Source organism: Dunckerocampus dactyliophorus, chromosome 21 (assembly GCF_027744805.1).
Source record: "Dunckerocampus dactyliophorus isolate RoL2022-P2 chromosome 21, RoL_Ddac_1.1, whole genome shotgun sequence".
NCBI classification, from domain to species: domain Eukaryota; kingdom Metazoa; phylum Chordata; class Actinopteri; order Syngnathiformes; family Syngnathidae; genus Dunckerocampus; species Dunckerocampus dactyliophorus.
Genome location: NC_072839.1, coordinates 9261249 through 9275763, shown reverse-complemented (window position 1 = coordinate 9275763; position 14515 = coordinate 9261249). Strand labels below are relative to the sequence as shown.

Genomic DNA, 14515 nt, shown 5'->3' with positions numbered 1-14515 from the left:
AGAGAGGAAAGAAGTAAGTCAAAAAGTGGGACAAACAAGAAGGCAGAATGAGGTCAAACGCTTTATGCCTCCCTCTCTTTGTGCACATGGCCGAGTGGCGGCGGCATAAATCTGCTGACGGCCGTTAACAAGGCGAGTCAACAGCGCCATCCATCCTCCACTGTCATTGTGCTACAGCCTAATAAATAAGAAACAATCCTCATTTTTTCTCTGCTAGAAGGTACATGTTGGCTCCAAGCAGACTGCTGTCATCATGTTCAAAAGAAGCCCTTTAGCAGATGGACTGCAACAAGATCAACATTATATATGTATTATATATATTATATACAGTATAGTAAAAGAATAACCTGTAATTATTAAATTATTCATGAAATATTATGTACTATAATATAGGAAATATGGAAGAGCTAGGTTCGACTCGCCGTTGGACATCTCATGTCCCCCCGTGCGTGTGGGTTTTCACCGTGTACTCCAGTTTCCTCAAAAAAAATATGCATGTTAGGTTAACTGGCGCCTCTAAATTGTGAATGGTTGTTTGTTTATATGTGCCCTGCGATTGGCTGGCGACTAGTCAAGGGTGTCTTGCCCAAAGACAGCTGGGATAGGCTCCAGCATACCCGTGACCCTAGTGAGGACAAGCATCATCGAGAATGAATGAATGAATGAATGATTTTATACTACAATAGCATATAATACGTATGCGAAAAAAAACAAAACCTTCAACACAACAAGAGCAAAAGTTGCTAAAAAGGCATAATGTAAGGAGAAAAATGTGAAATGTTAAAACTAATAACACTAATAATATGTACTGTATATTTTTTAAATTTTTCTCAAAATATACAGCTACTTTGTGGTTCAAATTTTGCAGCTTTACTCTACCATCTGTTTCGTGGTTGACTATGGCCAATAATTAGTAAAAAACTATGCATATTTAAGCAAATTTTGCGCATTTTGGGCCTAAACTAAGCATTTCCGAGCGTAAACATGGCTAAACCAACAAAAATACAAAAGACAACACATTGAAAGACGTAATGTGGAGTATTATTCACTGGTCACTGGGTGTCAGTAATGTTGATGAGAGGACAGTCACCGTAGGGCGTATGCTGTCCAGAAAACTCTCCCAATGCTAACGTGTGAGTCTATGTTATGTCTTATTTATGTGTTATGTGTCTTATTTCCTGTTATTATGCCGACTATATTGGGTAATACAAATGTATAGGTGACTAGAGTGGTGTTATTTCATGTCTCGAGGGCTATAATAATGCTAAAAACTGTATTTAGAAGGTTGCAAACAGGTTTCTTTATGCTCTAACTACGGAAATATTCCATTTATAAATAAGGGATCCTACTTCGCGGCAATTTACTTATCACAGTCAGGTCTGGAACCAATTAACCGCGATTGACAAGAGATTACTGTATACGGTGTTCCCCGCTCCATCGCGGTTCATCTTTCGCGGGCTCACTATTTCCCTCATTTTCTTTTAGTGTAATTTTAGTGGGGGTTTTTTTGTTTTTTTTTTACAACGCATGAACGCTGTTACAGGCCGAGCCTGGTCCTTTAAGAAGAACTGCTTTGTGTGAAGTTGAGTGTTGCAGTTCTGTTCCTTAACACAGGCAGCTATCTCTCTCTAATCTCTCTCTTCTGTCTGTACCACCCATTGTCTTCTGCGCCCTGATTGGCTGATTGGACACCACTACTGCGTGGTGAAGAAAACATGTTTGATGTTCTAACAGCTCAATGGTGGACAAGAAGCAAATCATCTTTAAAATCGTTTTGAGTTTCACACACAGCCATGCGCACGCAATCATCTACTCCTAGTAGGAAGACATTCTGTCAGAAGATGTTTTTGAACCACAGCACACACTCACTGGGTATCTGCTGGATTTTGTGCAGCACCACGAAGGCGTCAGACAGGCCCACCTTCACCGGGTGATTGACGGAGCTGATCTGTGACACCTCGATGGGGATCTGAAATGAACGCCAGTTATTTAGCGCTGTGCGCACTCTGAGGAAAGGATGGCAATGGATGAAAAGAACGCATGCTTGCCTCTTTGTAAGCGAAGACGATGCGTCCGCTGTCGTGCAGCGTGGCCTGGAAGGTGAAGCTGCCCAGGTTGTAGTTGTCCTGCAGGTGGACGTGGTCCCACTGCACCACCAGAGACGTACCTGAAGGGCTCAATAACACGCATGCAGTGCTCATAAGCAAGGGCTTCAATGTTGGCAGCTGATTGACAGTCACAGAAAGCTGACATAAAAACACACCCACAATGGACAATCAATAAGACACTTTATTGATCCCCAGGGAATTTCTGAAGTTTGTCAAACTATGTAATGACTCACTAATTCAAGAATTATAACTTTGGAATTTTTCATAGTTTTGTCATAGTTAATAATGTAATAATGTACTGTCCAAAGTGCATGTTTTATTGGCCTGCAGCATATGATTGGACACCCCTGGCTTAAGTCATCTTGATGGTTTAAGCGTGTTTAATAATATCGGTTAAAGGTGAAAAATGTCAAAGTGACCCCCACAATGTAAAGTTTGGACCCCCTGCACTAATGTAACAATATACTGGAGTAGTATATAATAAGTGGTCTTTAACAGTGGGCTTTTGGAGCTGATGGTGGCGATTGTGACCATCCCTCACATCCATTTTTACAACCACAGCACTTCTGTGCGAAGCTTTTCTGCTGATAGCATGGAATGATTGACACCAGCCACGTGAAAGACAGGTCAGATGCTAAACATCAGCTGTGGCACCTTGACAACTGAACAGATGAGAGCAGTGTTGCCAGATGGGAAATGACAAATTATCATACAAGAAACTTAAAATGATCGTATTTTCAGGAAAACTGTCGTAGATACCCCATTTGACATTGCTGAGGACCCATCTGCTACAGTATAACATTACCACAGATGGTGTATTTTATAGCTTATGATGCAGTTTTCCCTTTAAATAAACTAAGAGCAGCTGCCACTGGCAGAACAGCGCCCCCAACTGGCTGTAATAAGTCATAATGCACAACATCAGGCGCAGTGCAGGATGTATCCTGTTTGTGTTTGCTAATAGCCATCTATTGAAGGGGTCAAATTATCCTACATTATTGGGTTTTGGAAGTACTGATTGTACAGACGATGAAATTATCGTATGTCTGGCAACGCTGGCTGCAAACAAACAAAAGCTAATCCTAAAAGTACAAACTGCTCATCTTAGCTCAATTATCTGTGATCATCAGCTCTTGAAGCACCATCATGCCACTGTAGCTGATGTCTATGCTTACTTAGCACATGCTCAATAATGTCCGCAAACACATGGTAGACAACCACAATGTATCCTAACAGACATTTCTCATGCATGGATGAAAGCACACTCAAGACTCTTATCAACCGGTGAATTTGACAAATACAATTCTTAACATTAAGATGTAATAATGTCACTCAGTGGAGCGCAGAATAAGCCTAGTTTAGATACAGTACATCTCCTCCATGTGCATGAATTTAGGCCTTCATTTTTTATAAATAAATTCAGGATCATGTAAAGAAATCTCCCAATGTAAAACTGCAACAAAACGCTGTCCTCCAGCTCGTACAGTACATTTAGCATTTAGAGGAGTGTGAGGTTTCTGGGAAAAGCTAATCTCAGTGTGTGAGCGTCAAAGAAAGGCAGGAGAACAGAATGATGAGCTGGCAGTTTGGTTGTCGACGGTTAAAGGTCACTGACATGGACATGATGGACCACCTCCATCACTCTTACAGTGAGCAAATAGAACTTATGGCCACATTACAGACGCCACAAAACAACTTACCGTTGTCAAAGTATATGACGGTAGAGTTTCTGGACACACTGGGGTCAAAGTTGGCCATAAGTGGAGCAATGTATTGTGTGGCGGTTAGCATGCGGTGCACAACGTCGCCCGTGTAGATGAACCCTGAGACAAAAAAGCATAGCACAGAACAGTGAAAAAAAAATCACAATCATCAGAAATGAGCAGGAAAGGACATTGGTGGGACTAATGAAGGTTATTAGTTAGCATGGACTAATGAAGGGTAGTTGGGTGGAATAATAAAGGTTAGGTTGGACGAATGAAGATTAGGTTGGACGAATGAAAGTTGGGTTAGACTAATAAAGGAGCTTGGAGTAATGAAGGGTAGTCGGGTGGGAATAATGAAGGTTATCTTGGCTGAATGAAGTTTAAGTTGGAATGATAAAGGTTAAGTTAGACTAATGAAGCGTAGTTGGATAAATGAAGGCTAAGTTGGAATAGGAAAGGTTAGGTTGGATTTATAAAGGTTAGTTGAGTGGGAATAATGAAGGTCGCGTTGCTCAAATGAAGGTTAAGTTGGAATAATGAAGGTTAGGTTGGACTTACGAAGGATAAGTTTAAATCATAAAAGTTAGGTTGAACAAATGAATATTGGCTGGGTTGGAATAATGAAGGTTAACGTGGACTAATGAAGGGTAGTTGGGTGGGAGTAATGAAGGTTAGGTTGGATAAATTAAGGTTAAGTTGGAATAATGAAGGCTAAGTTGGACTAATGAATGTTAAGTTGGACTAATGACAGTTAGTTGGGTGGAAATAATGAAGCTTACATTGCCAAAGTGAAGGTTCGGTTGGACTAATGATGGTTAGTTGGTGGGAATAATCAAGGTTAGGTTGGATGAATGAAGGTTAAGTTGAACTAATGAAGGTTATGTTGGACAAATGAAGGTTAGTTGGGTGGTAATAATGAAGGTTATGTTGGAATAATGAAGGTTAAGTTGGACTAATGAAGGTTGGGTTGGACTAATTAAGGTTAGTTGGGGGTAATAATGAAGCTTACATTGCCCAAATAAAAGTTAGGTTGGACTAATGATGGTTAGTTGGTGGGAATAATGAAGGCTAGGTTAGAATAATGAAGGCTAGGTTAGAATAATGAAGGTTAAGTTGGACTAATGACGGTTAGGTTAGAATAACGAATGTTAGGTTGGACCAATGAAGGTTAGCTGAACTAATGAAGGTTAGGTTGGAATAATGAAAGTTATGTTGGACTAATAAAGGTTAGTTAGATGGGACTAGCACTGAAAAGCTCGACTGGCCACCAAAAAATTCATTTTGACGACAAAGAGGAAGAAAAGGCGAAAGGACAAGCTCCTAAAAACACACAGAAGTGACTGGTTAGAAGAAAATGTCCAGCTATGTTTGTAAAGATGCTTTGTTTGGTCCACATTATTAGCGTGGATGAGAAGACATTTTTAGCAGTGTAACAAGTAGGCTTTTGCTTATGGAGGATGTGGAGCCAAGATGGGAGGGGCAAAGCTAGAGAGTCTTATTTCATGTCAGCATGAGGGGGTCCAAAAGCATCCGTCACAGAGGGTGTGATGGAATCAATCTTTCCCTAAAGCGCTCCCTGCACAGTCAGCAATGTGATTTCATTCCCTTCAAAAAAGTCTTTCGGCTTGTGGAAAAGAAATGAAAGCAGACGGCGAAATGGCGGGAGCGTCTTTATCCACAAAGCCGCATGTAAATCAAACTGCTGGACCCACGCTTAGTTAATAATAATAATAATAGTAATAATTTAATCTCATGTAGCACAGTTTAGCCAAGTATCGTCATGTTAGCTTCTATGAAGGTCAACAAAATATCTGTCATCTGATTGGATGGCTCAGACATATAAGAACATTCTCAATATGTTCAAATGTGTCCGATAGAGCTTTAAGTACATCAAGTAACTAAGTGACTATAGGAAACATTTTGGAGTGGTTGTCATGTGACAGCCATGTGGCTATCCCAGGATATGGCTTCCCCAAAATGGCAATGGCTCATTTTAAACCCATTGAACAATTGTAATGCTTTCATGGGGTGTTAGAATTCAACAGCTCTTACTATATTTCTTTAATGAAATCATAGAAAACAAGCTATGAAAATATTGCTATTGGACCTTTAGCCGTACGACAGCTATGGAAAGCCTGTCACCATAGCAAAAATGCTAATGTTTCAATGATTTTCAGTGAATATATGTTCTTTGAATTCAAAGTACATTTGTGCTACACAAAAAATGTGACATTACCAATACATTTAGTGTGAATAACATAACATATATGTAACGTCACACATCTTTCACATCCACTAGTGGTATTATTTTTTAAAACCCATCACAAATGTCTTCTGTCTTCCACCATTGGACTTGAAATTGATTCTTTTGGGTTAGTCTCAGCTTTGTTTCGGCCGCATCTTGTCAGCTTGTCTTCTTGACGTGATTTCAATTAATGAACTTGTTAATTGAAATGATGTCAACAAGAGGGGTGGGGGTAATCCACATTTCGGGGGGCTAAACTCTATTTTCTTTAGTCACATTTACACAGAGAAACACTGGCCCCCCAAACTGTGGATCACCCTCACCCCATGATCGTCAGACTTAACACAAACAGCCCCTCCCTCCCGCGCTGTCCTCTGACCCCATAAACCACTCACACACACGAACTGGATAGCATCACTGCACTTTCAACTGTCACATTCACCTTTGAACAACTCTGTACACCTTTTATTCATTAATTTATGTCAATTCTACCTCATTTTCTGGCATCTACCTTGTATTTTTGCACATTTGGCAGTATTTGCACCATTGTCGTTTATTTGTTGTTTGTACATACTGTATACTATATATGCCCTCTTTTCCCTGTATATACACCTTCTTTTACATTTTTATATTCACTATTTATTCTGTTTCATTTAGTTGCACAGTGCAGGGAAAAAAACTTAATTTCGATGCAGTGTATGTTCTTGATATATGGTGAACTGACAATTAAGACTGTTCAATCTTGAATCTTAGCTGTGGGTCACCAATAAAATGAGCATAAACACTTGAGCACATAGGATGACTAAATTGGAAGGAAGCAACGAGGCCTGGAGGCGGCAGATAACTTCCTCCTCTTCCTCCTTCCATGCGGAGGAATGCTAATTCTCCTAATCATCTCTCTGCCACCCAGAAGCTTTTTCAAGACGTGATCGTGATAGAGATTTTATTTTGTGTTGTTCCGCTCACATCGTGGAATATTTGGCAATGAGCTGCCTTCTTTCAAGTGATAATAGCTTGTGGCTTTTTTCGCCGTCAAGACTTGAGTGGAAAATTGCCGTGTTGCCTCCCTCGCCTCGTGTCTTAACTGCCGACTTTTCACCCCCTTTTCTAGCAAGCTTCTCAAGCTTTAAGACAATAAAGTCCCATGTCCGCTAATGAAGGCAACCCTGAAGACCACAAACAATTGTAACAGTGTTTTTCTTTGCAAAGTGACATCGCCAACTAGTGGTCTGGCAAGCACATTGCAGCGTATTCACTCCCTGCAATCATTTAGACAACGCGGCGTCAGCTTTTACTGGCTTGTTTGTGATATGAGCGCTGCCTTATCAATGACTGCGAGGCCGCTTGGCAGACACGCTCTTGTTTCCACTCCAAAGCTCCATCTTTCTCCTTTATTCTGCTAGACGCTAGCATCTAGACGCTAACATCTAGACGCTAGACGCTGTGGCCGAGGTGAGAGCTGTAAACCGCTTGGCCGCTTGTGTTCTTTGGTTTGTGCGAGACGTGAGAGTTACTCCACAACGTGGACTTGTTGCTTGAGGGTGTGATGCTGTGGTACAACACACACACACACACACACACACACACACACACACACACACACACACACACACACACACACAAGGCTGTACATTTCAGAAATGCCTCAGCAGTGGATGAATCCCGACCACATTCCCCGCTAAACCGCAGCGCAGTAAAAGCTGTGTGTGCATAGCCGGCATGTCCAATAACAACACTTCATAGTCACTACCGACTGGGACGACTTACCGCCAGTTGCCACGGTGATTTCACGCAGGAGATGTCCATAAAAAGGGAAATCGAAGGACAAATTGACTCTCTGTGAGGACAGAACAGAAGAGGTCAGAGGGGAAAGGTCAAACAAGAAGCAAAACATGACAAGAGATGTCTTGAGGACTTTTCAGATGTTATTTCAGAGGTGTCAATACAGTCTAATTACATGTCAAGTGGGCCATAAGCCCACTGTATAAATAATCAGAGGACACACAACTTTAAATGTGTCCTATCCTGCTTGTTTCAGACACTGGATCCCAGTGGGGCACTATAGTAATTTTCTTTAAAAAAAAAAAAAAACAAAAAAACCCCACTCCATAAATCTGGAGTTGTGTACAGGGGAAAATCTGCATTCTTCTCCTCTTGGCCGACATGCTTGGATTCCGCAGCCTCTTCCCCGACCACACTTACTCTGGTGCGATTGGTCAGGGGTCAAGGGTTGATTCCAGCCACCCACTTTCAATCCTGCCACCGCTCAGAGCTCAAGGGGTTACGTGCTAAGGACTATCAGCAACTCGGGGTGCAACGATACACAAAATTCACGGTTCGGTTGCGTTCGATACGTTTGTGCTACAGTTCGATATTTTTTCGATACAAAAAATAAATTACCTTGCCTTTTAAAATTTTTATTTTTAGTGAAATTGACAACATTTTTCACATTTTCCAACATTTTCAGCATGTTATGAATGTGGGAGGCGGAGCTCAGTGGCTCTGTGCTTGACAATGCAACCTAAGCCAGAGTAGTCGATTGCAGATACACTGAGCTTTCAGCACAGAGCGCCGTCAGAAGTTGATAAAATCAATATGAAACTGCGTACTGTTCGATACAGGGGTCACGGTTCGGTATGCATGTGTATTGAACGGTTCGATACAGATACACATTGTATTGTATTGTATTGTATTGTATTGTATTGTACTTTATTTATCCCACAGCAGGGAAATTCACTTGTTACAGCAGCAAGCAACATACGTAAGTAAAGAATATATAGTGACTACAACATGGTTCAGGTGGTGCAGGTGTTGTAGAGCTTGACAGCGGTCGGTATGAAGGACATATTCATATTGTTGCTATCAGCAACCATTAAAAAAAGAATTGGATAGTGGATATAAAGGGATGAATACTGGAGAACTGTGCTTTGTTCATATAACAGCTGTCCGTGAAGCGGCGAGAGCATAGGAGCAGTAACCATGAGGTATGTCTTTAGCTCCCCGGAAAACAAAAAATCTTCCCATTGCTGCCTTACTCCAGTTTACATAATTTCGTACATGAGGAAAAAAAACGGTAGTGAGCAGCGATTCATGCTGGACACCTGGCAAGTTGTCATACATGAACTACCTGAAGTCCTAAAGTGACGTGAGGAATCAAAAGATCTCGTGGAAATCTCATGAATTTCTCGTACCCGACCGTTCACGACATGTAGGAGTGGCATAAATATTAAACCCGGGAGAAGAAAAACACAACAACTTCATGATCAATCATCAGAGCCCAACATTTTAAACATACAGCATATATAAGCGTGAAAAGTTTCAAACGTAGGATAAGAACCCTTTAATGTAGGATATATTATTGCACTTTGTATAGTATGTACAGTACTACAAGAATATAGTATTGCGCTTTAAGATGAAATCAACTTATCAAGCTCCATCAATGATTGTTTGTACATTTCACACCCTGCTTTATTTGTTTGTGGAGGCTGGCAGTCCAATGAAGTCAACTTTCACTTCATCTCCAAAACGACCGCGGCCACAAGCACTTATCGATTTTCCTCAGACGGAGCCAAAGTCAGAAAAGGCAGCTGGCTTTGCTCCGGGGAAGAGAATTGTGTGCATTGTGCAAAGCGAGGCTCCATTTGTCACCTCCGAAGGTCGAGGAGTAGAATATACAACTCTTCCACATCCTCCACTCCCATTTGAACATCACGCTGCTCATCACAATTCAACCGCTAGCGTCTTTCTATGTTGGAAAGAAGAACGAGCATCAAAAGCAGACACTGGAGCGGCAGCTTTGTGATGAAATAGCATCAGCTTCACCAAAGTTTCATTCCATGGCATATTGAGCATATAGTGGTGGTGGAAATTTCAAACTTTTCCCTTATTTTCCTGGAACTGTTCCCTCGTTTTGGAATGCAAATGGTGTAAATCATGTTTTTTTTTTTTTTTTTACAGCAGGACTGTAAAGTAGCAGCACATACTTCAAGCCTGCACCGTCATGATGAAACAAATAAAGGACTGCACATACTGTACGTTGGCTGACTTACTGCCGCTTGTCTGTGCGTGTTGGACAGAATGCCGTGAATCTTCACTTTCTCTTTGTCCATCTGCTCAATGTTCACCCACAAGCCTTTGCTCATGGGGTCCGACGGCCCGTATCTTTTGGATGTGTAGTAGTTGTGGTCTGTGTCCTCCTGCGGAGACAAGGAACACAATATTCATGTATATATCAAACAATGAACACACAGTGGTACCTCGGTTTTCATTCGTAATTCATTCCAAATGGTCCGTCAAAAACCGAATCATTCAAAAACCGAAACCATTTTTCCCCATAAACAAATAATCTAAATCCAATTCATCTGTTCCAGACACCTCAAAATAGTGACACAAAAAACATTTCATCAGAAAACAAGACACATTCTCCAAACTGTTGACTAAAAACCTGACAGGGGAGTCAAAATTATAAATGGAGGTGCGCTCAGATCCTACTTATATTTGGCAGTGCAGCAATCACAGTGTGATATATAAAAAGAGACCTGTACAATGTTAAGTTCTTGAAAAATAGTGACAAATAAAACCTGGCACTCACAGAAATATATGGAAGTAACGATCGTGATGATTGGACAACAATTGATTTTTGGATATCAATACATAATTAACTTAAAGGGTCCCTGACATGATTCATCAACTTTGCTTCAATATGTTATATATTGTTTGCAATTATGTTCTACATTGTTCGATTTTTTTAAGGCAAATGGTAAAGTTATATTTATAGTTCATGGCACCAGCCATGACGAACTAGCTCGCAGCTCAGCCTCGTTTCCGGAAGAGACGTCATCGGGGTGACACCGCTCAGTTAAATTAGAGTAAAAAAACGCTTCTCAAGGTAGATAGTCGACTATATTAACTCTAAAATATTAACTCTAAAATATTAACTCTTTCACTGTCAAAGACATCTACTGATGTCTTTTCAAAAAGTAATGTTGACTTTTTTTTAAAGATTAAAGTCTTATTGATCTTGTGTGTGAATTTCTGACTTGTAGGCAATGTATTTCTGTCCCAGTAGGGGGCAGCAGTTCTTTTTTCCTTCAACCAGCAGTGACAGATTTTCTATGAAGAAGACGGATTGTGGGTTGAGAGAGGAAAATGGCGAAACACATGCAGAAATCGAGTGGAGACAAAAAATCCAGGCAGCTAACACTGTCACAGAGCTTGCCTGGTGGTGGATCTGTCTTTAGTAGTGATGCGATCGGGAAAGATAAAAGCGACATGGGTGATGTAGGTGACGTAGACACAAATGCCGTTGACAATGGCAGCCGAAGCAACAAGCTAGTGGTTAGCGTTGCTGAGCCATGTGGCGTGACACCAGAGCCTGACACCGGAAGAAGTTCAGAGTCGGGTGACTCAGAACCCGACCTGATTCTTCTGACGAGTGGCTGCCTTCTGGATCGGTCAGCAGCAGGGATTCATATCCACATCCAGCAGACCCCACCGTCACTCTGCTTGAATTTGCTTCTCTGCAGAAAAAGCTTGTTTTCTCTGTTTTTGGTCAAAATCAGGTGTTTTTGCTGAAACTACCCTATGTTCTACCGCCAATATCTAAAGACCCAACAAGGCTAGAAACAAACTTTTTGTTCTGATGAAATAAGAGAGTCTAAAGTTTCTTTAGATAGTTTCAATGTTTATGTAGTCCTAAAACTCAATATTCTGTGGGTCTTGAAAGTTCAGCAAAAATGCCCAAAAACTCCATACTCCGTACTGGCAGTATGGAGCTCTCTGCTCTGAACATGGCTGGCAGTCAATGCCTTAATCATGCCAAAATATTGTGCTGCTGCTGGATGTTCATAGTATCCGAGTGATACCGTAAGTTAGTTTCCAAAAGAGGAAGGTTTAAGACAACAATGGATGAAGCAAGAACGAGAGACAGGTGGACGCCCACCTCGAGTTATGTCCTTTGCAGTGATCATTTCACTGATGACTGCTTGGAAGGGACACCCTTACAAGAAAGAAGCATTTCGTTTGAAAGTACGGAATGAATGCATTTTGAAAAAGGATGCTATTCCGCCGGTACACAGGAAAAAAACAAGACAACCAAGAACGACCACTATGTCAAAGTTGTCATAAGAGAGTAATTCATGTCTTGTTTACATAACATCATCCGAATTTTTTACATAATAATAATAATTGACATAATAATTTACATAAACACTATTCCACGATAGGGACAAAGCTGTACATGTTATATCAATGTTTTTGACAGCAAAATGTTTACTTTGGGGTGCGGGGACGGCGGCGGCGGCAAACATTTATCTGTGGCCATATATACAATCAATAATAGTAGTAGTAGTAGTACTTTATTAATCCCACAGCAGGGAAATTCATCTGTTACAGCAGCAAGCAAGATACACAAGTAAAATAAAAATATACTTATATAAAAAAAATTATAATATAAAACCCTTTTACCCTCATGAAGAAGCCGATTTAAAACAATAATTGAAGGATAAGCAACTCCAGAGTAATTTACATTTACCATTCTGTGTTCTGAGGGTGACCAATCTTCATCTCCATGTCTTAAGGCTGAAGTCCATGTTCTGCAAGTTCTACATTTCATCTTCAAATATTTCTTCCTCCTCGAAAATGACTGACACATTGCTCAAATCTTTACTATAATCACTGTAAACATTCTCTGTCTCGTACATCACCATGTTTGTTTACCTGATTGACCCTAATGAGGATACGCGGCATAGAAAATGGATGGATTCCAGCTAATGTCAGAGACACTCAATAAAAATCAATAAAACCATATTACTTCCTCAGGTTTTTGTGTACTTTTGTCCCCCAATATCCAAGACTAGATCATCATCATCATCATCATCATCAAAGGGCTGTATTAAAACCAAGGTACCAGTGTGCGCCTGCTTGTGTGTACAGTAGTACCTCGCATAAGGTAAACCTCCTTTTATGTAAATTCCACTGAACGTAAAGAATTTATGTAAAGTTTTTGCATCGTATTATGTGAGAAATTCCATACAACGTAAAGCGTCAAGTCTCATTGGCTGATTATCGGGGCACCGCCTACACTCTCATCTCATTGGCTGACTTATACAGTGCGTACGTGACTTTGTGTGAGAGACAGGCTTCTCCCTTCATCCTCCCTTCCTCTTCGTAGTCGCCCTTAAACTAGTTCGCAAGCATTGAAATCTCTTCTTAATTTTTTTACTTTTCTTTGTGTTAACGTAAAATTACCGTAATCATGGGCGTTTCGACTCAGGCTCGTCCTCCTCCTCCTCCTCCTACTCCTGCCTCCACTTGCGTGCTCCTGATCAAGACATCTCGTGAACGGTAAGATTGTTTTTGTTTTTCAGTTTTATTCGTTTACAGTAATCTTATTTATTACCTTATTTTATATTGGAATGTTACTCTACTATGTTTATGCTAACGTTTTCTTATATTTTCCCACCATATTTGGTGGACTTTGAATATTTTGAAGGGCCAAAGGGGTGAGTTTGGGAAGATCTTGGAACGGATTAGGCTATTTGCATGTATTTTACGCTTAGTATAACGTAAAAACCCCCTATAACATAAACGTTCTCGGAACGGATTATTCACGTTGTAGGGGCGTCTACTGTATTTCATTACAGATGTGATTGCAAAGTACATGAAGACAATAATCCAAGTGTGCAGTCTTTCCTTGAGAAAGACAGTAAAAGACATGTGAAGGCGCTTGCTTTTATTGCTTCCTGCTCTGAATGACGAAGCGCAGCCTAACAAGATGCCTCACAGCTGGCCTTTCGGCTGCAAACGTTGTTAAGGCGATGCATGGGGAGCCGCGCTACACTTAAACTGGCATCTCATTAAGAGACATTTTACTGTGAGACAGTCACCAAAGCAATCTTCAATGTTGTTAGAGCAAAGCAAACATTTCAACGGCAAACGAGAGTCGGCCCTGCAGGGGGTGATTCGATTTAAACAAACACCATCAGTGGAAGTCTCCAGGCAGCCTGAGTCAGCACTTTCAGGGAGACGAGTTGTAAAAGGGCGGAAGCATGTTGGATGTTATTGGTGGCTTGGAGAAGGTCTGAGGGGGGACGAGCACCTTCAAGGTCAAACACCTGGAGACCTGGGCCAGGGGCGATTGGGGGTAGGGAGGCTCATCCAGCATTCAGTTGTCCAGCAGGGACTGTGTAGCTCCGTCAAGTCATTGTGTGACATCATAACTTCACGTCATAATGTGACAATCCTTTAGGAACCAAAAAGTGCCCTAGTATGGATGAGTGATGCTGGTACCCTTCAGGACTTTTGACAAAGAAGGACACGATAACTTCTGAAAATTTTTGGAGATAGCTTTTTGCACAAGTCAAGAGGTGACTCATCATGTCATTATTTGATTGTCTTCATCCATGATTCATCAAAAATCAAGCTAACCAAGCAGTGGGAAATTCCCCCAAAAAGTG

The 14515-nt window shown here is 41.0% G+C and overlaps 1 protein-coding gene across 1 annotated transcript in view; it reads right to left on the bottom strand.

Moving 5' to 3' along the window:
- Window positions 1-14515, bottom strand: part of plxdc2b (plexin domain containing 2b) — a 49437-nt gene that overhangs the window by 8748 nt on the left and 26174 nt on the right. Inside the window, exons 3-7 of the mRNA XM_054766013.1 lie at window positions 10109-10255; window positions 7827-7896; window positions 3809-3931; window positions 2049-2167; window positions 1870-1969 (exon numbers count right to left, since the gene is read on the bottom strand). Of these exons, the coding sequence (XP_054621988.1) occupies window positions 1870-1969; window positions 2049-2167; window positions 3809-3931; window positions 7827-7896; window positions 10109-10255 (559 nt within the window). The remainder of the gene's footprint in view (window positions 1-1869; window positions 1970-2048; window positions 2168-3808; window positions 3932-7826; window positions 7897-10108; window positions 10256-14515) is intronic.